This window comes from Tasmannia lanceolata, unplaced genomic scaffold (assembly GCF_043159265.1).
Source record: "Tasmannia lanceolata isolate RefF3 unplaced genomic scaffold, GAP_Taslan_0.1 ptg000012l, whole genome shotgun sequence".
In the NCBI taxonomy this organism is placed as follows: domain Eukaryota; kingdom Viridiplantae; phylum Streptophyta; class Magnoliopsida; order Canellales; family Winteraceae; genus Tasmannia; species Tasmannia lanceolata.
In genome coordinates, this window is record NW_027518689.1 from 36,187,251 (window position 1) to 36,212,081 (window position 24,831).

The window sequence follows — 24,831 nt, forward strand, 5'->3', positions numbered from 1 at the left end:
TTTCAAGGAAAGACATCACACATGGGAGTGGAAATATAAAAGTAAAACAAAAGAGAGAGTTACAGGCGAGGAAGATTTGTCTTCATCATTTCAAGGAGTTAACAAACACCCGTGACGGAATATTTAATTTCATTTGAGCTTTGCAATGAATAAACTCCACATGCATTTGACCATATTTCCCCCAAAGCTAAACGTAGGGCTCGAGTCATCAAAACAGAAAGTCACTTCTATGCTCATTCCTAAAAGACCTTATTGGTGATAATGTTGCACTCACTTAGCTTAGGTTAGCTTAAGTCCTTCCCAACTAAAGATAGTGCCTCTAGTTCTCTCTTCAGTGCCTTATTTAAGAGGGGGTGAATGCGTACTGCAGGGGGGTGAAAATATCATCGCGGTTGGAAAAATTACCTGCATTTTTCTTCTTTCTTCGTTTTGTTTCTAAAATTTACGAGATATTATTTCTATATTACTGTATACTAGGTAATAAAATACAAAAGGATGGTTGGAGTCGTCACAAATTTAGAGGTCATGGTTGGGCTGCAATTGGGGCCAATCATGGGCATCCTAAGTATTAGTAAGATGGTTATGGAGCTCCCTAGGTCCATGACATCTCAATGAAAGCCTAATCACCTATGACCTATCCAGATACATGATGTGAGGAAAATATGGGAGGTCCACCCTTGGAGCGATTGCCACATATCTAGTGGCAAATGGCCAAATGAACGCCAATACTCAAGTAGTCCTCCTTTTCTTGCAAAACTCACCTTTATTGAATTGAGAGAATTGCCCTTACACAAGGTACTCTACTACTTTAGAAGCCCTGTTCTAGGACAAAGAGTGTATGTTTTAAGCTTATTAGCTTGTATACATGCATAGATCCCCAAATTGTGAGCATCTGGCAATCCCAGCCGTCCACTTATTAGCTTGTATACATGGTTAAAAGTGAACTTGATGAGCAGTGAAAGAACCACAGTCCACATTCAATGGATAAGAAATTAAGAATCACAGTCAAATGGGAAAAAAATCACACCAATTGACTGGTTAAGATTGTTGACCACAAGATCAACGGTCGAGATGACACGCATGGTGTGACTCATAACAAAATATCACGAGAAAAAAGCAGTCACAAATCAAATCTATAATGACCAAAATAGGTATAGTTTTGATAGAGCCACTCCAACTGGAAAATCAAGGCACAATGCCCCGTCTTAAGAAACCCACTGTGCTTTCTCTGAGACCCCATTAGAGAGAGAGAGAGAGCCACAAATACCACTCTTACACGTGTCAATACGCAGGCCCTCTTCCAACCATGCGAGAAGAAAAACCCCCTTAAAATAGAATGGCACTATGTAGCAATGTAGCATCCCATTCCATACATTAAACCCAATCATTAATTGCCACGTATGTATGTCTTACTCATGTCATGCATGATGGGGTTTTGAGGAGGGGTGCTACGTTGGAGAAAAATTAAAAGGGGTCTTAAAAGGCCGGATTTTATAAAACGGAAAGATCCGAAGCTGGAAAAAATGAAAAAGAAACCCCTTTCTTCATTTTCCATTCCCTTCATTTTCATTTCCCGTGTGACGATCAGAGCTACGATTTAACTAGCACGTATGCTTCATTTACCGATGTAATTTCGCTTAGTTCTCTTGTTTTTTTTTTTTTTTTTTGATGATCGATCTGGAGTAAAAAAAGGGAAAAGAAGAGAAAAGCGAGAGAAGATTAAAATCATGGCGGTGGTGGAGAATGCCGGGGTTGATTTAGGGATGAATAAAAGTCGGAATTTTGAAGGGACGAGTTCTGATTCTGATCAACAAAAACAAAACTATATTCGGATTCCAATGATGGATCCTAATCAGACTCCAATTTTACTTCAAGATCATACCTTTAACATGCCTCAGTCTCACATTAGCAATCACAAGCCCCAGATTTCTCATGGGAATCTAGGGTATGGGCATGTTCATCAGCGATCCAACGGTATTGATTTACAGATGAATGGAAATGTAAGTGAGGGTTTCAAACGTGATATGAGGGATTTGGAGGAACTCCTCTCGAAGTTGAATCCTATGGCTGAAGAGTTTGTCCCGCCCTCATTAGCAAACCATGGATCTACCCTAGGTCTCTTTCCAAACAATTTCCTGATGCACAATATCAATGGCAATGAGAATGGCAATAGCAATAGACAGGTAGGTGGATTGAGTTGTGAATGTCTTTTCCTTTTGTTTTTTTTTTTTAATTTGCTCCTATGTATTTCTGGTCTTTTTGCTTGATTTTGAGCTATCTCTGTTCAGAAAAAGAATAACTATAGTCAGGGAAAGCGGCGAATGAACAGCCGAACGAGTAATGCACAGCGTGAAGACGTCATTAGGAGGACTGTATATGTTTCTGACATCGATCAACAGGTATATAGCCTCATGCCCAAAATTTAATTTATTTATTTCCTAACATTCCATCTGTGTCTTGGTTTGGTAGGTTTATGTTACAGAAATGAATCTTAAGTCTAATGTATATGAGTACATGACATTCGTGCATTATTTTGTTCCATTTTATCTCTGTTCTTCTGATTTTTTTTTATACCATTTCTGTTCTTCTGATATTGATTAGGATATCATGATTCTTCTATTTGAGTTACCATGTATTGTTGGTTAGTTTTTTATGTCTCTAATCAGTCACTAGGTATCTTTCTATATATTGTTGGGTAAATTTTTGCCTTTTCATAAGATCAAAAGTCCTTACTTTCAGCATATTTTATTGCTCAGGTCACTGAAGAGCAGCTGGCTGCCCTCTTCATCAACTGTGGACAGGCAATCCATATCTCTTTTCGCTTTTCCATGCTGCTTTAGTTTGTATTTGAAGCCTTGTGTTCTGAACAATTTTGGTTTTCTGGGCTGAAGGTTGTTGATTGCCGTGTATGTGGTGATCCCAATTCTGTCCTTCGCTTTGCTTTTATAGAGTTTACTGATGAGGGTAATTTCCACTACTTGTGCGAGCTTTTTATTTGCTTTTTGATGGATCATCTGTGCTTATTATTTGAAACCTTTTTGATGTGTCTTCATGGGATTGTGTGATTGCAGAAGGTGCAAGGGCTGCGTTGAGCTTGGCAGGAACAATGCTTGGATTCTATCCTGTTAGAGTGCTTCCCTCAAAAACAGCTATTGCACCAGTTAACCCAACATTTTTGCCAAGAGTGAGAATTTCTCATGATTGATGATTGCAAATCTCTTTTGTACAAAATGTTACCTCATTCATTTTTGATGTAATTAAGTCACTAATGTCACACCTTAATCCTGATGTACGACAATTTATTTGTTAAAAGTTTGTGGCTAACATTGTGGTCTATAGTCTGAAGATGAACGTGAGATGTGCGCGAGAACTATTTATTGTACAAATATTGACAGAAAGGTAGATTTATAATTTTATATTATTCTTGAATTGGCTGTGGAAGTGGGCGACACACCTGTTTCTGATTTATATGTTCATTATGTGTAGGTTTCTCAAGCAGATGTTAGACTTTTCTTTGAAACAATATGTGGAGAGGTTGGTGGCTGCTATTTTAGCAAAGTTCAAATTTTGTTTCTCATGAGCTGTTTATGTTACCTTCAGAAAGGAAAGACTTATGAGGCACAACCTTATATGGTGTAGGTTTATCGCTTGAGAATACTGGGAGACTATCACCATTCTACCCGTATTGCTTTTGTCGAGTTTGTAAATGTAAGTACTTCTTGCTTTTTGTTTATTCATGCAGAAGTTTTACCACCTGTTTAATTTTTTTTATCATGGAAATTGCTGTTTGTACACAAAATGTAACCCCAATGGACACTTGAGAGATCTAATTAGATGTTTATGTGACAGCTTAAAGTTTTTTAGTCAGAAATTTGATATTTAAGAGGTTTTAGTCTTATGAAAAAAATCTGGGGATGCTAGATAGATCTAATTTTTTTTGAATGATACTGGAGAGATCTAATTAGATGTTTATGTGACAGTTTTAAGCTTTAGTCAGAAATTTGATATTTAAGAGGTAGTAGTCTTAAACCATTAAAATAGAGAGAGGTAGCGCAGTCTTAAGAAAAATCTTGGACAATATTCATGTAAACTATTATATGGCAGTCTTCTGCTGTGGTGATAGTGTTTTTGATCAATTCTGTTGTCCCATGCGGATACCTACCATATGATTTGAGGCACCAAACCTATTGATGGCTGTAGCTTTCTCTTTGCAATGTGATATGTTCTGGTTTTCTGGCTTCCATTCATGCCTTTCCATGCCAGTTTGCCATGAGCATAGATTGAGTGACGTTGTAGCGTTTGAGATGAGGCGGAAGATACATTGAAGGGAAATAATACTTATAATGGTCATAATCTGTGATTAGAAGAATGGGGCCCTATGGAACCTGATCCCTTTGTCAGCTCTGTGATAAAAACGTTATCACTTGTTTAGATTCCTCTCAGTTACAGATACTCTCTTTCTCTCCTATATTTTTTGTCCCACTAGTAAGCTCGTAGAATAATTAACATTATTATTTAAGCACGTTACATTTGGAATTTTAGGCACATCAGCTGCAAGTAGGTAGTTATGAAAACTCAGCTCGTGCTAGCACCTTCACATGCCCCCATGTAAAATGTAGTGTATGTATTATGTATAAATATCTATGTTGATTATCTGTGGAATGTGCTATGTTCTAAATTATTAGATAGGCATGACAATGCATGGAAATAGGTGTTCGATGTTGTTCAACCATTATGGGTGTTTTTTTTTGCATATGTACTGGTTTTTGAGTGCGTATATGTGCTTATTATCGCGCTTCCTGAAGGTTCATCTTAAATATCCGTAATTTGCATATGTTTCCAAACATTTCCATGAATTTGCAAGATTTTCACCGATTTTTTCGTCCGAAACTGATATGTTTCCATTTTCATCACAACTGAACCACATACCAAAAGAGAAACCTGAAACTTGAAACCTTGGTTATGTTGCCTTATGTAGTGCTAGTGTAGTGACCTCTGTGTGTACCAGTAAATTTGAAATTGAAAGTGTGGAGTATCTTTCTTGTTGTCCCCTATAGTGAATGTCTTTCAGTTCCCTTTCTTTCAGTGTGTAGAGAGTGGTTCTAATCTTAATCTTTATATCTAAAGTCTCTTTCTTCATTCTAAATTGATGGTTGTTGGTTACAGCCATTTGGTCCTATATGTATGATGCTTCCTTGAGGAGTCATTAGTATACAATTCTTCCTCTCTTCTCATGTTAGTTTTGCTTGGTAACCTTTGAAGTCCTGCCCGTTTTCCTGCCCGTTTTCTACCCGCCTGGATGACAATCTCAAGGACATGGCTTACCACATTAAGGGTTGTTAAAGGAAGTGCAGCGCGGGCATCTGATTGGTTTATGTGATCAAATGATTGCTGTTTTTAGCTTCTAAATTGATGGATGTTGGTTACAACCATTTAGTCCCATATATATGATGCTTCCTTTCCTATACAATTCTTCCTCTCTTCTCATTTCACTTTTGCTTGATATCTAAGTTATTGATTCCGTTTCGTTCGATATTTCGTTTTGGTCAGTGGAACATAACGTTTTGGTGTTTTGGCATTTCGTTTCAGCCAAGACGCCACAACCGGAGAATTTTTTTGATTGTTAAAAACTAAAAAACTCTGAGAAAATGAAAAATTGCTAGAAAAATATAAGAAACTATTATATGAACCAAACCTAACAAAAAAAAAACACATTTTATTACTTAAACATTGAGTTTATTGTGACACATCAATAAAAGAAAGAAAATTAATACGGTTTCGATGGGTTTATATAGGATTTAAGTGGGTTTATATAGTATTTTTTAATGTTTGGGGAGGAAAATGGATGGAAAATACCCTTCAAATGCCTATAAAACTATAAAAAAGGCCAAAAATAAGGGTAAAACCAAAAACGAGTCATTAAGGGGCAACATTGTAATTTCTTTTAAAAAAAAAATGAGTGTATCGGTCGATACAGAACGAAATTATGGCCGAAACGAAACAAAAGGTGTCTCTGTTGCTTTTTTGGATTGGAACGAGATGTTTCGGCCATAGTTGTAAATTTCATTTCGTTTAGCCCGAAATGGGCAAAACTTTTCTGTTCCGGATGGAATCCGGAAAAAATGGGCGTATATTTCGTTTCGGTCTAAATTTCGGTGGATTTGGTCATTTTGGTCGCGTCAAAACCTTAACTTCCAAACGATGGGGTATTTTTCCAATTTTAAAAATTCATAAATTCTATCATGTCTAAGCATTATTAAATCCCAAAAATCCGATAAAAAAATTCTCATAATTTGGTCTCCAAAATTTTTTCATCATGTCATGCATTGATCCAACACAGTGGTCAACGCAGGCATTTCAGCTCATAGTGATTTTCCTTTAAGTAAATGTTTGATCTTTTACATATTTGGTTCATTTAATTATTTCTCATTTTTTTTTAACAATTTTTGTTTTTTTTTCCATATTTTTAACTATTAAAAATAAAAATCCCGCATCGTAGTGGAACAAAAAGTTTCAAACAAAATCCGACCGAAATAATCGAAACGTTCTGTTCTGGTCTCCAAAATGAAACGGTGAACAAAACGAAATTTACAACATAAGGTTTCGGCCGAAACAAAACTAAATTGATAACTTCCGTACCTGCTCATGTATTTCCTTATGCTTATTACTATTTCTTCCGCATCATAATTTATCTTTCCTGCAATTTGTATCAACACAAATTCAGGAATTTTGGGATTCGTCCATAGACTATCTTGAATGTGACTCTTACCCGTAGAAATGTTGCATCTGAGTTATATGCAAACTCTATGTGAGGTAGTGCTAGATTCCATTGTCCTTTTGGCTGCCAGCGATGCTTCTAAGAAGATTTTCAAGGCTACGATTCACAACATTGATCAATCCATCCGTCTGATGGTGATATACACCATTATACTGCGATGGTGTGTCCATACTCCTCCACAAAGTTCTCAAAAAGTGACTGATAACCGTTGTATTCCTATCTGACATGATCATCGTGGGCACCCCATGTAACTTCACCATTTCCTTGACCTATAGGTTGTAACATGTGAAGCATCCATTGTCTTCTTACATGCAATAAAGCAGGCAATCTTACGGGACCAATCAAAACCAACATAGAGCCAATATCTCATTTAGTCCGTGGAAGACCCAAGATGAAGTCCATGCTAAAGTTCTTTCATGGAGCCTATAGAAATGACAATGGAGTTTGCAACCCAATATTTTGGCTTGGCCCGTTGCGTACTTGGCATATATGACACCTTTCCACAAGTTGGTGATGTACCTACTCTGCTACTCATCTTTCTCTTCTACCAAGTTAATGGTCTTGTCCCTACCAAAGTGACTAACTAGGTGATGCAGGTGCATCCCAGCCTTTTGAAGGTCGGATGATCTAGATCTACCTTCGGATCGACCAGATCTCACAAATTGAAGGCCGAATACATCAAAACCATAATCAGGCCGCTATGGACCCTCAGATCCACATTCAGATGATACAGATTGACGACCGGGACGAGAGATTATGCCTGATCATGTTTTCTAGAGGCCGATTGCCCACAAATCGGAAGACATCGGACGCCGATCAAATCAACGGTCCTTGTTTCGTAAGAATCCAAAATTATTAATTTATTTAGTTAGTTTTAGGTGGAATTTTTCTATTGGATACAATTAAACCTTGTTTTAATAGAATTGGAATTTTAGATTGTTTTAGATGAATTTTAGTTTTAGGAGAGAATTTAAGAAACTTAAGAGAAATTATGAGTTTGAATTGGACAAAAATATTAGGAATTTTAGGAGATTTTTGTTGAAGTTAATCATCCAAAGCTAGGAGTTGTCTTAGGGTAGGATTAGGAAATCCCATCCGTAAATCTATAAATGGACTTCACTGTGAACGATTTTCTTATGCATTTGATTTATGGAATAAAATTATGTTTTAGCTTAAAAACCTTCGTTTTTCACAAACCAGTCCCTTGAGTTGTCCCGCGAGAGAAAGGTTTCTGATCATAGCAAGCCACTTGCTATAGCCGCAGAAATTCCAGCTCTCACACCAACTAAATGTCCCTTACCTCTCTTTTTCATTCCATTGCAGAAAGTAGCCTTCACTTTTCTCTAACTCAAGGGCGGGGCATTCGTGGAAGCGGGGGCGAATCTACAATTATATTTTTGGTGAGATGAAGGGCATTAGTTATCTTCTCAAGGGTCGTATCAAACTTCTCAAGAACAACTTCATCTTCCTCGTGTGTGCTCGCTTCTAATCGACTCTTTATCGGCTTCCCCTCAAACTCCTCTTCTTTTTCGAGGGAATCATCAAGGAGGTCGTGTCTGGTATCTCTGGGTCTTCATCTTCAATAACGGTTGGAGCTTGTACTTGACGGAGGTAAGGTTTGTCTAGTAGTTGAATCGTCTCCGGTTGAATCTTATGAATGAGCTTCAACAACTCTGCAGAGTGTCGTGGTTTGGGGCTTTGATCCATAACTGGAGCTCATCGTGGAGGAACAAGAGAGTATGTCTGTTGAGCTTTCTTTTCACGTAATCGTTTAGCCTGGAGCCTATGGAAAGCTTTCGGCGCAAACGCTTTCAAGAATTGATCACGAACTTCCTCTCAGTATCTAAAAGGCAGTTCGCAAAAGAGGTCTCGAGCCTGTTCCATATGTACCCACCAACTTTCGACACGTCCTCTGATAGTGTTTCTAACGCACTATTTCATCTCTTTGTGATTCTGATCTTCTTCTTCAGCGTTGTCCTCGATGCCGTTGATCCAATCAACGCACCCGTCTTCGTCTTCGTCATAGAAGAAAGGTATCATAGTTCTCGATATGTGATAATACCTGGTTGTGCTTGTATGACCTTTCTTCACTGCATTTATATTTTTACTTCATCCTAAAGGATCTATGTCCTTACCTCATGCATGGAAGGGGGCTTGAAGCCAACCCCAAATGCCCTAATCACACATAGGCACAAAATATGGACTATTCATAACATTAAAAGAAAGGGAATTTGCATAATCTACCTAAATTTAGGGTCGTTTGTTGAGCTTCCGTAGTTACAATATCCTAATGGGGCCCTAGGTGGTTGGGAAGCACCACCACCAACGGGAGTCCCACCACACCTTCACTACTTGGAAATCAACTCTGAAAATAACTAGGCTCCCATAACCCCTTCAATATCCGCAAGCATTTTTTTTTCTACTTTTTTTTAATTTACAATCCTTTAAGAGCATTTTTACATGCTTCATGAACTTTCTATGGATACTTGGTGCATGGATTTATTCCATGGTGTGTTTTCGCCAGATGATGTTTGAGGCAGTTAATACCTCATGCGCACCGATGATCACAAAATTTACAAAATAATAATCCCCCCAGGTTGTGGGCATTGGAATATGAAGAACTGCCTGAAGGAGGATCTCTTACTTTCTTCATCTTGATCTCACATCCAATGGTTGGAGGATCATAAAATCAACTCATCAAAGGTAACATGATGTGAGTTTCATATCCTCCTAGAAGAAAATGAATAACACCTGTAGCATCTGTGTTCATCAATGTACACAGGCAAAATACATACCGCAACATTAGGGGAGGTTTTTTTCTTTCTTAGTCTACGACATGTAAACATAGCCTATGCAACTCCAAGAACAAAGGAACAAATAATCTAGTTGTTTTTTTTTGAAAGGTAACAAATAATCTAGTTGTTGACCGACATGAAATGTTGTCTACTGGCCAAGAGTGGATAAAAGAAGCATGTTGATGATATGAGCACCTTTGTGAAAGCCTTGATTCATAAGTGCTTTGGAGCACCAAAATGAAACGTCATGGTGAGCCTATCTTAATGATATGGCGAAGTTTCTATTTTATCACCCCATTCTGAGCTGGCGTATGCGGACAAGAAAACTATTGTAAAATGCAGTGAGTGAAAAAATTCCCTGAAGGCTTTTGAGAGGTATATTCACTTCCATCACTTCAAAGGTGTTTGATATGAGAATTGTGGTGTTCGTCATTAAAAATAAAAATAAAAATCAGTATTGTGGTGTTCAGTAACATGTGCAGAAGGAGACGCTGTGTAACTCGAGCATAATCACTCTCTCAAAGAACTAGTTGGAGTTCATAATCTAGTTCCTTTAAAGAGATGATAATCCTGCATCAAGTTGTTTTCAACTGTCCCATTTGTTATAGGTTGGAAAGATGTCAGCAGGAGCGTCCCCCAGGGCTGGGGCCAAGAGACTGAAAGACTCTCAAGCCCAGGCCTAAAAATAAACAGTAAAGAAGACCTTGTGGAAGCAGAATAAAAAATGCAATATAGTCAAAACCAAAATACAAAAACAAAATAAGTCACTTACCTCCCATAAATATCACAACCCGCAAATCGAGACCGTCTGCATCGGGGAAAGGCGATTCATCTCTCGGTAGAGGTACATAAATGCGGCTCCTCTCTAGTCGTGTTAACCAACCACCCCGCAGTCCACCATTGCCTTCCCCATCTCTCTTTGTTCTACCCTTCATCTTCTTCGGCCGATCATGTCTTAGATCTTGACGTCATCTCAGCTTCTCGGACTCATCCTTCACAGCCTTTCCTTACCATGCCAATCGCATCACTTGCCATGCCCATTATTAACTTACTGCCTATGCCTCAATGAATGCTTACATTGTTGCTGCCTGATGAAGCTCCTCCATCGTTACCAGATGAACCAAAAACCCAAAAGGCAAAGAGGTGGTGATGATTTGCTTATTCCTGAAGATCAATTCCTTGCTCAACAATCCCGGATTTGTTCATATTTTTGTATCCATGCCAAATGTTGATGAAGGAAACTTGAGAAGGCAACTCTTGGTGATCGCGACCATCACAACCTCCATCTCATTATTCCCCTGATGAAGTGAAAGAAAAGAGAATGAAAGGGAAAATAGCAAAGGGTCTGCAGAAGGTGGTTTAAAGAGGAGAATAGAGGATGAAATTTGCACTCCACATTGTATTCTTAACACCCCTTTCTTTTGTTTCTAGCAAAAAACCAACCCTCAAAATTTATAACCACACCCCTTTAACTAGATGCTCTGATTTTATCACTTGGATTTAGAATCCCCTCCTTTTCCTGCAACAATTGCCCCATTCTGATCCTCCGTTCTGACACTGCACATAGTTCGTAGAAAAATATACTTCCTCTGCCTATAATTTGACATTATGTCAAACCCATACCTTTGACATACAAAGCTCAATGACACGACTCTTCTACTCAAGCCATCAATCACGCTGTCCTGACCTTTCCATATGTCTAATGAGAATGGTAAACTCATGAAAGTCATTCATCCATCTGGCATGTCGACTACTCAACTTATTGTGTGTCCTTTGATGTGCTTTAGGACCTTATGATCTTAAAATTGAATGGAATCCTACTAAAATCATGTAATGCCTCCAATAACAAATCACCTGTATAGTGAAATGTAAATGAAATAGAAAGCATCGAATGTTGGTATCGAAATTTGGTGTCATTCATCTGTCGCTGAAGGAAGCTATAAAATGGTACTCCGACTCAACACTGTTCCAATGCCCCTGAGAGACATCACAATCTACCTCAAAAGACTATTTCAAAGTTTGGTAGTGCAAAAAAGGAGCTTTTGTCATATTCTGCTGGATCAACTCAAAGCCTCTAGCTCAATGTCCAAGGCTTTACTCTTCAACCTAGAGGCCGGAGGTTCAATCGCAGGTTACTTACCCCCCCAAAAAAAACGGTGGTCAAAGCAAATGATGGAACTGATTTTTTTTATTTTATGAATGGCTAAACCATGAAACCTACAAAATCCATGAACGCTCGTAGCTTTAGGCCATGTAAGGATAGTCTCCATCTTCTCCTGAACCGTCTCGATACCTGGAGTTGATTCTATGTATTCAAGGAAGATCTATCTATTTGTCAAAAAGTTGCTCTTCATGAGATTGGCATATAACTTGTGCCCTCACAGAACAACCATCACCCAATGTAACTTCATCAGGTCATCCTCACAAAGATTGTATATGTCGAAATAAAAAACCAGAATCTTCTCAATGAAAGGCTTGAAGATTTAGTTTAGCAGTTTCATGAATGTGCTAGGGCATTAGGTAGCCCAAATGGTGTCACGAACCACTCGTATAGCACCTCTCGCGTCTTAAAAACGGTCTTTCACTCATCTCTTGCTCAAATTCTGACGTGGCTATAGCCTTTGTGGAGGTCAATCTTTGAGAAAGCTGGAGCTCATGTTAACATATCAAGCCTCAATTATGCTGGCTATTTTTGAAAGTTTGACCCTGGAATGAGATCTATATGGTGTTAGATATTCCTTATAGGAGGTAATCCTTCTAACAACTCTTCCAGTATCACATCCGCATATCCTGCATCAAAAGCTTTATTCTAAGGGGATAGTAATAGCTGCTTGGAGTTCATTAACCACATTCTAATAAATAACTCAACTCCCTTTGGATATCTCCATGAAATCTACCATAGAAAATAAGTTTTTGTTTTCCCCCTTGCTTTATCCCTGATGTCCTCTTTCTTTGATGGACCCAAACTAACATTTGCACATCCTTGTTGATGTATGAAGTGTTCCAGTCTTCATGATGGGCGGTCCTACTATCCTATTTCCACATCCGTTCCAAAAGAAAGCGACAGGTATACATAGGCACCACATCGCACCACACCTCATTTATATAGGATTTTCCTATGAAAAATAAAACTAGGAACACTTAAAAACTTTTACCTTGCTTTCTTTCTTGAATCACACAATCTTGTACAAGTGCCTCTCGGCCTTGAGTTGGAGCTTGTCAAGACACGATGTTATCACAACTGCCCCAATTGATAATGAGGTTGCAAAATTTTCTGTTTGTAGCGTATTGGGTCTGGAAGGGTGTGGAAGATGTTGAGACAAAGGCTTAGTTGAGTTGAGCTTGAGCTGAGTGTATTGGGTGTGGAAGATGTTCATGTGCAGATGACCATCCTCTTCCAAGGCCTTAGGATTAATCATACTTCTCTAGATAACTGATGCTTTTCCATGATCATTCCATGTGACCTCTTTGTTAGCTGCCCCACGTGGCTTACTGTTTTAGGCTGGATCACCGAAGTTTTCTTCTTCGACGATTTACAGATTTTCTGTTTGGCTATGATTTGTGGACACGGACACGAGTGTCGCGTGTCGACACGGACACAGAGTGTCGGACATGGCAAACCTCCAAAATTTAGAAACAGGGACACGGCTACAATAGAAAGGATATATATGATACAACAACAAATATTAGTTAAAGAAGAGCTAAAAAAGAGTTTATAATCAAAGAATAGTTAATAATAAAAGAGGTAAATGCAATATGCAGTAGTCTAAAAAAAAACGCAATATGCAGTTGTTAACTAACCAACTTCTCCAAAAGCTTAAGCTGTTGGAGAAAGGTGTTATTTATCTTTTATACTTTAACACTCCCCTGCACGTGTGGCCCACTTGGCAAACACGTGGCACATGTGGTCCCACTTTGGGCCGACCATCGCATGTAAAATTTTGCTATCCGGGAGGTTTGAACTTGAGACCTTTGGCTCTGATGCCATGTTAACTAACCAACTTCTCCAAAAGCTTAAGCTGTTGGAGAAAGGCGTTATTTATCTTTTATACTTTAACAGCAGTAATAAAACAGAATGTCACACTTGACACAACACAGAAACGTGTCCACACACCCACATTAAGTCTAACACTTGTAGCAATACATTTAAAAGTGTCAAAAGGAGTGTCGAAATGGGTGGACACGCCTGTCGTGTCGGACACGTGTGTCGGCAGTAAATTCAAAGTGTCGGTCAAATCATAGCTGTTTGGATAAACCAATGCTATATGCCCAAATCCAAGGCATTGAAGCACTTAACAATGGCTCCATTTGGATGTCAAACAAAATTTTAAACATGACTACATGGTTTTGTTTGACGTGACCTCATGCTTGATTTTGATGGATGTACATGTTATTGGGAACGTTGCCTTGTTTCTCACAGTAACGACAGTGGGAAAGTTGCCTTATTTTTCCAGCCACTTGCCTTGTAGTGGAAAACCAAAATAAGGATATTCTTTTTTAATCTGGGTTTCTACTTTCTCCAGAATAAGACACGAGCGGGATTTCGTGGGAGTGTTACGGCAAGTGTTTTTGGGCATGGTTATTTTCTCTTGTGGTGTGTCGTCTACCACAAGAGAGGGAGAAATAGAGAGAGATAGAGAATAGGGAAGAGAGATAAAAGAGAGGGAAGGAGAAGGAGAAAGAGGGTTTCATCCTTGGGTCTCTTCTCGGGGTTTTTTCTTGGGTTTCTCTTGAGATTTTCTCTTGGGTTTTCTTTTTGTACGGTCTTGGTTTGAGAAGCAAGGAAAGGGTTGCAGGTTTTGGGTTTAGTCCATTGTAATCCTTGTTTATTGTTTTTCTCATAGTGGAAGATCGTGTTTCTCACCCGTGGAGTAGGCTTGGCCGAACCATGTAAAATCTTGGTGTTCATCTTGTGGCTTGCTTGTGTTATTTTAGTTTCTGTTTAATTTGTGCACGATCGGATTATTTTTGCCCGGCGGATTTTCTCAACACATGTAACTAGAGTGGATCTTTGCTTGTTACGGGGGGCTTCTTAGGTAGTATTGCCAGCTAGTGAACATAATTTTGCAACTGAGGCTATAATGCATGACAATTAGTTAGTTGTATATTTTCTTGGAATTTCCTTTTAACGAAGTTATATTCCTTTTTAAGCATATAATTCATTAAAAGGGTAAATGTAATATAAATTGTGTCCACGGTGTTGCAGAGCATTCTCTGGCCAGGGTATCAACTTTTCTTTGTTGCCAGTGATGGGGATTGGATTGGGGGACTAGGTGGTTTTCAAAATTTCTTGTATTTTGGGGTCCAAAGTTGTGAAGCTGCCAAGTACCTAATTAGGCCTCCCACTTCGCATTGGTAGGCCTCCTGTGTCATTTTAGGATCCAATTATGGGGTGAGTTGAAAGAAAATTTGCTACTTGGAAGAAGAGCTTGTTGTCATTGGGAAGAATAATCACTCTCATTAAGGCGGTTCTCATCAACTTGTGCCATCTTTTCATCTTCAAGTGGTCGATTAGCATGATCAATCAATTAGGGAGCAGCAACCAAAAGAAATTTTTTGTGGAATGAGTCAAAGGCTCAAAGGAATGTAGGAAATACCACCTCATTAGCCCGAAGCACTACATGTGAGGCTTAAGACCCGCACTACAAAGATCCCCAAATTTTGGTGTCTTAACTCTTGAACCCAAAGTGGATCCACCAGTCAACTAAAATAACCCTCCATCTGCTTTAGGAGTTCATATTTTATTAGTTAATAAATAACGAAGAAGACATCAAAATAACTAACAACTAAATAAGTAGTACCCTTAAAAAATAAGTAAATAGCTGCACATCGACATTGATATGCTTTGCAAAGTCCTTGCCCAACATTCTAGCTTTGCAAAGTCCTTGCCCAACATTCTATCCATACACTCATAAAGCCCATTTTTTTTACCTCTGCCACATTTGAGAAAATATCTTCATATCTTAGATGGGGATTTAAGTAGCAGTCAACTTTATGCAGGGGACATTGTAATTGTGCTGTCCATTTGAGAATACCTGTAGCATCTGTGCTCATCAATGTACCCAGCAAAAAATGCATACTGCAACTTTAGGGGACGTTTTTCTTTCTTAGTCTACGACCTGTAAACAGAGCCGATGCAACTCGAAGAACAAAGGAACACATAATCTAGTCGTCGGCCTTCAAGGACATTAAATTGTGTCTACTGGCCAAGAGTGGATGACAGAAGCATGTTGATGATATGAGCAACTTTGTGAAAGCCATGATCCATAAGTGCTTTGGAGCACCAAAATGAAACATCATGGTGAGCCCTATCTTAATGATATGGCGATGTTTCCATTCTGCCACCCCATTCTGAGCTTGCGCATGTGGACAAGAAAACTATTGTAAAATGCAGTGAATGAAAAATATTCCTTGAAGGCGTGAGAGGTATATTCCCTTCCATCACTTCAAAGGTTTGATATGAGAATTGTTGTGTTCATCATTCAAAAACATGAGTATTTTGGTGTTCAGTAACATGTGCAGAAGGAGAAAAGGGATAAACCACCATATCTATTTTTCCTAAAGCATATTCATGTATAATTGTAGAAACGAGAGTCAGGTGATGAAGAAATAGGGACTGGACCCCAAACATCTTACTATAGAATTCCACAAGGGAATGGATTTTGAATAGTGTTGTATAAATTAAATAGAAGTCCAGAAAGTTTTTGGAGCTTACAACTTTGACAAAGACGATTCTAGGAAGATTTGTTACATGTAAACATTAATAAATACTGGGAAATTCAAGACTATAAGACACGACCATTTGTATGAACAAATAAATGATGTTATACAGGCAAAGTTGGTGATGACTTAGACCTGAAGTCGGGGATGATTAGACAACTTTGCGGTTCAAAAGTGAATGAGGTAGATAGAAGATGCGGAACTGACATGGGTGATCAGTGATGGGTAAGGAAGACCCATCACTCATAACCATATGTAATGAACTGATGTAGGGAACAGCGAAATATATATTACTTGTGTCATCAGACAAGTGACGTAACTACCGACGAAGCATCTAATGGAGACGAAAGAGACAGATCTCCCATATGATGTTTGAGTTGTAGATGGGTCTTGTTGAATCGTAGCAGTAATAACATGAAGGAGCAATGTGATTATGCTTGCCACATATTTGACAGCCCATGGAAGTCGGCGAGCATAGGCGATAAGAACCCATGGACCTTGGAGCATGAAGGGTCTAAGGTATGTGTGAAGGATAGTCACTTGGTAGTGGTGTATGTTACAAACCACTATGTAATGTCCCCTAGGCAAGTCATGGATGATAGGTACTTGGCCGTGGATTGTTAAATCCTTGTTGATTGTAGGGGAAGCTTTCAATGCCTCTATTCTGATCACTGTATGTTTGTGACCTTGCCCATGTCCAAGGGAAGTAGATGATCCTGCCAAACAAAGAAGCTCGTAGTTATATTGTGATGCTGGGGGTTTCATGGGAGTAGAGGAGGATGTCGTAACCATAAGCTCATCATATCTTAGGAGGGACACACACACACACAGAGGGAGGGAGGGAGGGTCATGCATCGGTTTTGTTAGTGTGTAGCGATCTTTTTTTATATAAATATTTCCTTACAGTTTTGATCTGAAGCATGGAGTTGTTTGATGCGAGCTTCAGATTGTTGGGAATAAATATCCTCTAGAGTCTTCTAATGCTTTCAAGCAGAGGTAATGTGAAGGACATGTGCGAGAACTTCTTTAGCAAGGATGGTGTTGATCCAGGCAATGATCAATTGATCCTTAGTTCCTTACTCTTGGAGACCTGGGTTCTTCTCGATCTTCTCTTTCTTCACATGAATATCAATAGGGGTTGTCATGCCCTCCAGATGTGCAAGTATACCATATGTACAAGCAATGGCTGGATTCGGAGGATTTGGAAGAACTATTGATAAAGGATGCTGTTGGAGGAGAGATGATGCACAAAATTAGACCCTAGACACGTAGGAAGTTGACATGAAAAATAGGGCTGCCAAGGGAGAGGGAAATTTCTATTTTGATGATTTATTGATTGGAGGAAGAAACTACAGGGTGCAACAGAATGAGAGGGATGGGAGAGGGTTTGAAATAGTGATTTAGGGTATTTTAGCTTTTTTTAAGAGATACAAGGGGTTTTTAAGGTTTTGTATTTGTGGTTTTGGATGTTCAAGCAGTTTTTTTGGGTTTTGATATATTTTGATGAGGGAAGATTTTGAGATGGAGGCAAGGGATCTTAAAGGTAGATGGGTGGGAATGGGAATACATTTGATGCGTTTTTGTGTTTGAAAGTCGAAGGAATAGACTAAGGTTTTCTATGGTGTAAAAGGAATTGTGGTTTCTAAGGAGAATGGTTTAGGGATTTGAATAATGGATTAGGGGATTAGTATTTCGATTGGATGAAAGAGAAGAAAAGAAAAGAGGATTGGGGTTTCTAGATGATGGTGGGAGTTTGAAAACTTTGTATAGAAAAAGAAGATCGTTTAATTTCCAATATAGAATAATTCTCAACTTTCAAGTAGAATGAACAGAAATGACCTTTGGGTATGAACCTTCTCTGATACCATGTAAAGATGTCGGATAAGATAGGGTAGGAGAAGAAAAAGGAAGGATTTCAAGTAAGGGATGAGGATTTTGAGTGGATGGAATGGAAGAAAAGGAAAGTGGATTGGGTTTCTGGATGATGGTGGGAGTTTGAAGATTTCAAATAGAATGAAAAGAAGAAAGATAGTTACTTCAACTTCAAATAGAGAATAAGCTTACCTTTCAAGTGGAATGAAGGAAAATCACCTTGGGGCGGGAACCCACTCTGATGCCATGTAAAGATGTTGAAGAAGACAAAGTATAAGGAGAAGAGGAGAGACACCACACAAATTTGTGTGGGAGCCTTTGTATTCAATAATGTGAAATCTATATGACACATTACGTATTTATTAATGTCATGTAAAATGACTTCTATAACCTTGGTGATAATTAACAAAACCTTTGACATTTTTCATGCCAGTTTGCTTGCTTGCTTGCACTAATCAAGAGAAGGCGAGAGGTGTTGTATTGCTTCTCATGGCTATCCTAGTTGTGGATGGTCGATCTCTCCACACTGGCACAATTACCCAAATTAATGAGTGACCTGCTCATGAACACATGATTAGTTACTTGATTGCGCAACCGATTTTCCGCCCCGGTGCTGTATGTCTTTTAGGTTGAGAAGGTTTTTTTTATTGTGAAACTGCCCCAACAACTACATATGCTTTGTTTTGAAAAGATAAATTCATTAAGAAAATTCCGAGGGCCAGGAAAAAGGTACAGCTAGGGATGAGATGGCCCTAGCAAAGCGAAACATAGAAAAACAAATTAAACAGCAAGGAAACTAGTGGTGATTAAGCTGTCGCGAGCAGATCTAGCCTTTGCCAAGACGTCTGCAACTTCATTAGCTGTTCTACGGATACGAGGGAACTCAATGTGCTACTCCTCTTTGATGTCATGGATGCAGTTGATAAGGTTTCCAAACCCCCCGACCCTGATGATTTACTGAGATCCCAAGATATAATAGTGATTGTTTTTCCTTCGACCTGGATTCTCAGTCTGCTAAAGTAAACCAAAATCTTTAAACTTTCCAAGAGGGCTGTTATTTTAGCGTCGTGGGAATCCGCGACACAAGTAGGGTGTGGGGATCTCACCTTTATGGTTTCTTTGCACGCTCACCAATACCGTACGGGCTGGGATTTCCTCTCGAACTCCTGTCGAAATTAAGCTTAATCATGTTTTTTTGGGGGGTTTGGGAGGGGGGGATTTCATCTGATATTCTTTTCTTTTGGGACCTTTTTTATTGACGACCTCGTGCCAGCATCAAATGGTGTCAGATACGGAGTAAGACTAATTTTGACAATCAGCTGTCTTTCAATTAATCTTATCACAACTTGAATGGATACGATAAGCTTGCTGGCGTTAGTTTCATAGCCCTCAAAGATGCGAGCTTTACTCTCGTTCAAGAGTCTTCAGGCAGTCACAAACGGGTTCAGATTCCATAGATTTTTTGTTGAAGGGCTTTGATTCTCTCTGTACCAGCCTTAGAACTCTACACCTCATGGCAACATGAGTGCTTATTGCCTCTACCACTAGAGCATGTTGGAGATTGGTTCAAACGGGTTCAAATTCCATAGATGTTTGCCCTTCTTGGTCACTTTGCTGATTTTCCAGCAATTGAGGAGAAACAACAAGTTAATGTTCAAGTCATTATTTATTGAAGGGATTTTTCTGTTGCTGCTAAAGACTGTACAAATAGTTCCATAGCTTTATTTAATTGATTCTTCTCTTCATTTTATTCTTGCTGGAAATTCGTAATTATTCTGCTAGTTCTGCATTACCAGTCTATATCATAGCTTGGGGCGGTGGAATTTATTGCATGTTATTGAGTCGCATGTCTTCTTAGCCATCCAAGTTTCCCTATTGCCTTTGATATTGAATGAACTTGATTAAGGGTGAAAGATCTGTCTCATGTCAAAAAAAAAAAAAAAAAAAAAAGGTGAAGGATCTGCCTGCAAACCAATTTGTTTAACATTTATATACCGTTGGGTAGGAAACTTCCACTATTTTATTTTACAGGCTCCATTTCTTTCGGGCTCTGTTTCTTTCGACGTAAAAATGGACGTAAAATTTGTTTTATGTTGTAAAAATGAACATAAAACAAATTTTACTTCCATTTTTACGTCGAAAAAAACGGAGCAACGTAAAATTGGCGTAAAATAAATTCCACTTAGAATGGGTATAAAATTTGTTTTACGCACATTTTATGTTGAAAGAAACAGAGCGTCAATGTCTTAATTGTGAACATTCTGATTTCTGAAATGCAATGGAACACGTTATTTTCTCTTGCAGGCTGGCAGTGCAATTGCTGCTCTCAACTGTAGCGGTGCGGTACTGGGATCCTTGCCAATAAGGTCTCTATATGATTGCATTCCCACCTTTCTAGATGTTGACTTGCTTTGCCCTATATATTAGCCTCTCTTTAAACTGCCTTTTGTTGCTTGTCAATCAATGTACTCAGGGTAAGTCCATCAAAGACACCAGTTCGACCGCGTGCTCCTCGCCCTTCCATGCATTGAATCTTGCAGGTCCTATGTGGCAGCTAATCTTTCTACTATATATGCATATACACAGTTATTTTAGGTATTCTTCTCCGCTATAACTTTTCCATTTAGGTTTCTTTGCTTCTTTAGTTAATCTTGATATCTAGGTGTTAATGGATTTTTCTTGTTAGCATGTGGTTGGAACTTCGAGGCTATGAAGTTTATCTATCAGTGCATATTACTATGAATTGTCGGGGTTGTCCAAAAAAAATAAAAATCTGTTAGGATGTTTTCAATTACCAAGTCTAAAATACTTACAGTGACTAATTCAATCTCTGGTAGATTGGTTTTATGGTGCACTCATTTTGGTATGAGTATCAAAGAAACATTCGGATTCAATGACTATACTTCAGAAATCCTTGAAATGGCTTTGCAATTGCTTATTCCAATTGGTTTTGTTTTTGCTGCAAGGTTGCTACAAACTGGGTTTTGTCTTATGCTACAGAATTTCAAAAACTTACAATTTTGAAATTACATATAATGAATAGTTCAAGGTATAACAAAATCATGAGTTTGAGAATAAGGTGAGAGGCGAATCTAGTATGAATCTCCATCAAATGTGCATTGCAGGGAAATATTTTTTAAGGGCCCATTTGGATGCCATGAAGATTTTGATATGGATTTCTCACATTTGCAGCCCTTTTTTGTGTTGTGATTTGGACCCGGATCAAATTCTTTGATATCCAAATCAGTGACTGACAGTGAAAAAAATCAGATTTCCAAATAAGCTGTGGGAATCAGTAATTGGAAATCCACAGATCTGGCAGTTTCCTTCACCCTCTTTGCTCCTCAACCTCTCTCCTCCAGTAGGAAGTACCCTCTTCCCTCTCTCCCTCAACATGAGCTGCCGGATCTACTCATTTTGTCTTCAAAACTCCAAATACAAAATATGAGGTATCCAAACAGGCCCTATAGGAGTTGTTAAATTGTGTTAGGGCCTGTTTGGATGCTGAGAAGATTTGGATTTGGATTTGGATTTCTCACATTTGCAGCCCTTTTTGTGTTGTGATTTGGATCAGGATCAAATTCTTTGATTTCCAAATCAGTGACTGACAGTGAAAAAAATCAGATTTCCACATATGCTATGGAAATAAGTAATTGGAAATCCATAAATAAATTTGGCAGTTTTCTTCACCCTCTTTGCGCCTCAACCTCTCTCCTCCACTAGGAAGTACCTCCATCCCTCTCTCTCCCTCAACATGAGCTATTCATTTTGTATTCAAAACTCAATTCCAAATCCAAATACAAGATACGAGGTATCCAAATGGGCCCTTATATAGAAGCATGGAAATAAATATTGGTATCTTTTATGGGCAAACTTAAATTAAGAAAATGGAAAACCCGCATTTTATCACCGCCGCAAATCTGTAATACATATAGGTTCGATTTTCTTTGGTCGGCTAGCAAGGAAAATGGAAAACCGCTAGTCTCTAGGGGGTGTTTGGATCTAGGGAAAAATATGGGAAAAAACATTTCATGGAATATAATATTCCATTGAATAAAGATTACATGCCCTAGTAGGTCTACAATTTCCTTGAAAACAAAGATCTTTTTTTTTTTTTTTGGAAAGAAGTTTTCTATGAAAAGTAAGTTTACAAGTACTGGGAAATTCCTTTTTACTGGTAATTTTTTTTTTTTAAAAATTCCATTCATCAAAACTGTTCGAGCTATTTTTTTCTTGTAAGGGCATGTTTGCAACAATGAAAAAATATTCCATGGAATATTAGTGGGGAAAGTTCTGAAAGATGGGTGGAGAGGGAGACTTGAGAGAGGGGGACTGGGAGTGAGGTGGGGTCTTGAAAGGGTGCGAGTGGGGAGTGAGGGGAGCATGAAAAGCCCCTGAAAAACCGAAAAAAAAATCCCCATTTGAAGTATGTATTTGTTTTGACGTTTTTTTTAAAGGGATTTGTCAGGCATTCTCCACCCGTTCTCTCAAGTTTCTCCCCCTTCCCAGTCCCTCCTCAGCTCCTCTTTCACAATTGGCCCATGAATATCCCATGAAATAGTTTTCATGGTTGCCCAACATGCCCTGAGTTTTAGGGTACCATCGGAAGCAATTTCAGCTCAAATAAACCCTAGCCATTGGCTCCTACACTGACTTCATCATGTATCCCAGCAGGAGAAAAATCTAACTATAGGGAACCCAAGAGATTTAAGTGGTTTTTCAAGACCACTTAAGTATATATAGAGGCAAAGGCAATTCAAGAATCAAGACCTTCTTCTATTTGTGAAGATTACAAATTACACGCCCTTCATATGGTATTGAGTTTTGAGCTAGTATCCATCTGTAATGGGCCCACTTGATGATGATTGGTCAACCTTTTGTACACAGGATTAGAGTAACAGGTGCACGACATTGGAGGAGGGTCCGGAGTTATTTTCGGACTGTCCCATGTGCAGTAAGGCCCAATGGTTCGGAGAGTCCAACTTATGCGACCTAACCACCATGCAAACCAACGTGGGCTCCAAAATGGGAAAAAAAATCTCTTTCAAGATGAGAATCATTATGCTCATGAAGAAAAACGGAGCACATGGAATTTGGCATATGTATCCCTTGGCCCTACTCTCATCCGATGATTCTACACCTTTGATCAAACATGATGATTGTAAGATGTCCTCAAGCTGTTGATTTTTGCACTCCTCAATCTCCATCATGTGTGGACTTGAACTGGGTCGGGTTTGGGTTTAACTCGATTTCAGCTCGGGTTGGATTAGTCTCCCTCGGGTTAGGTTGGGTTACTGTTGGGAAAAGCCAAACCTATATAATTCGGGGTTTAGTCCTTGGCCAAGTGACCCGAACTCAAACCTACACAGCCCGACATGTTTTTGTGTTGAACCCGACCGGAGTTGTACACCCCTAGTTTTATCTAGAGATCCCTCTCTAACAAGAAAATATTTTCTGCAATCCAATCCAATCAAAGCGGGGTCTAATTAAAGAAACCCACTTAATCTTCCCAAAATGCGAAAGCAATTCATCAGCTTTTGAAAGCGAAACAAAATGGTCCACACTCCCGAACCAGACGGCTTTTTGTTCTAGAGACGAGAGAGAGAGAGACTCTTCTTTTTCCTTGTTATTTGGAGGAAAAGAGAGGGGTGTTTTCGGAATATTACGGAAAATAAAGTGTGCGTGCCGTGGCTTTATCGGAATAAGAAGTTGGAGACAGGTCTTATCTTTCTATTTTTGGGCCTGATAGGGGGGTTGGTGTGGGCCCGGCATGGAATAACGACTCGGAAGATGAGACCATTGGCCGTGCCGTTGGAAAGACACCTAACATACCTTAACGGGGAGAAGTGGGCCACCACGTGTACGGCTCACGTGGCAGATTGTCTGGACGATCTTGTCCTTCCAGCCTGGCTGTCCTGGTGGGACCCACCTGGGTTGGCTACCAGATGAAGGTATCAGAGAAGATCTTTTCAGAGGGTGGTGACTGGTGAGTGGGGTGCGTCTGAGGGCGTGGGTGGTCGGTCACTTCCTTTTAAATCAGCAAGAAATTGTCAGAAATATTGAAGAGTTGGAGAGTCAGAAAGACTATGTTTTATAGTTTTGTTGAAGTATAAAAGATTAAATAAGGCCTTCTCCACAGCTTCTTTTCTAGTAATTGGTCGTTTCACATGGTATCAGCACAATTGCCTGGGTTCAAAACTCCTTGACCACATCTAATATGGTATCAGCGCAATTGACTGGTTTCAAAACTCCTTGATATTAAAAACCCACATCTAATGGCCAACCCAAAAGATGAGCCACATGTGCCACTTGTAGGCCAGAGCCAAGATTTATAAACAAGGGGGGCTGGTAATTCATAAGGGGGGCATTATACATAAAGGGGGTAGGTTATACATAAGGTTGGGCCCAATTGAGTTGGGCCTATTAAGGAGTTTGGCCCAACTCAACAGGGGCAGCCCCCCTTATGCTACATGTAGCTCCGCACCTGGGCCAACCCTATACAGAGGGGTCACACATGGTTTAAAATTTCGGTTTCGGTAACAGTTTCGGACCCCATCGAAAACCGAAATTTCGGCGAAATCCAAAATTTAGTAATTTAGTTTGAAATTCCGGACCTAATTTTCAAAGTTTCGGACCAAAATTTTGTAACACTTTTAAAAAATAAAT

General features: G+C 39.1%; 1 protein-coding gene and 1 long non-coding RNA gene across 3 annotated transcripts; both read left to right on the forward strand.

Moving 5' to 3' along the window:
* The first annotated feature begins 1,469 nt into the window (after window positions 1–1,469).
* On the forward strand, window positions 1,470–21,096 carry LOC143888028 (polyadenylate-binding protein-interacting protein 12-like). Its single transcript, XM_077392313.1, has 10 exons — window positions 1,470–2,183; window positions 2,289–2,399; window positions 2,757–2,801; window positions 2,892–2,964; window positions 3,072–3,184; window positions 3,340–3,399; window positions 3,487–3,534; window positions 3,640–3,708; window positions 20,470–20,531; window positions 20,639–21,096. Exons 1-10 carry the CDS (start codon window positions 1,728–1,730, stop codon window positions 20,694–20,696), a joined length of 1,095 nt encoding a protein of 364 aa, XP_077248428.1. The 5' UTR covers window positions 1,470–1,727; the 3' UTR covers window positions 20,697–21,096.
* On the forward strand, window positions 4,904–9,224 carry LOC143887273 (uncharacterized). Of its 2 annotated transcripts, XR_013254121.1 has the most exons (4): window positions 4,904–7,293; window positions 7,375–7,616; window positions 8,102–8,389; window positions 8,458–9,224. It is a non-coding gene; the product is annotated as an uncharacterized LOC143887273 (long non-coding RNA). The 2 variants fall into 2 exon arrangements; XR_013254120.1 differs by having other exon boundaries at window positions 4,904–7,616.
* Window positions 21,097–24,831: the final 3,735 nt, after the last annotated feature.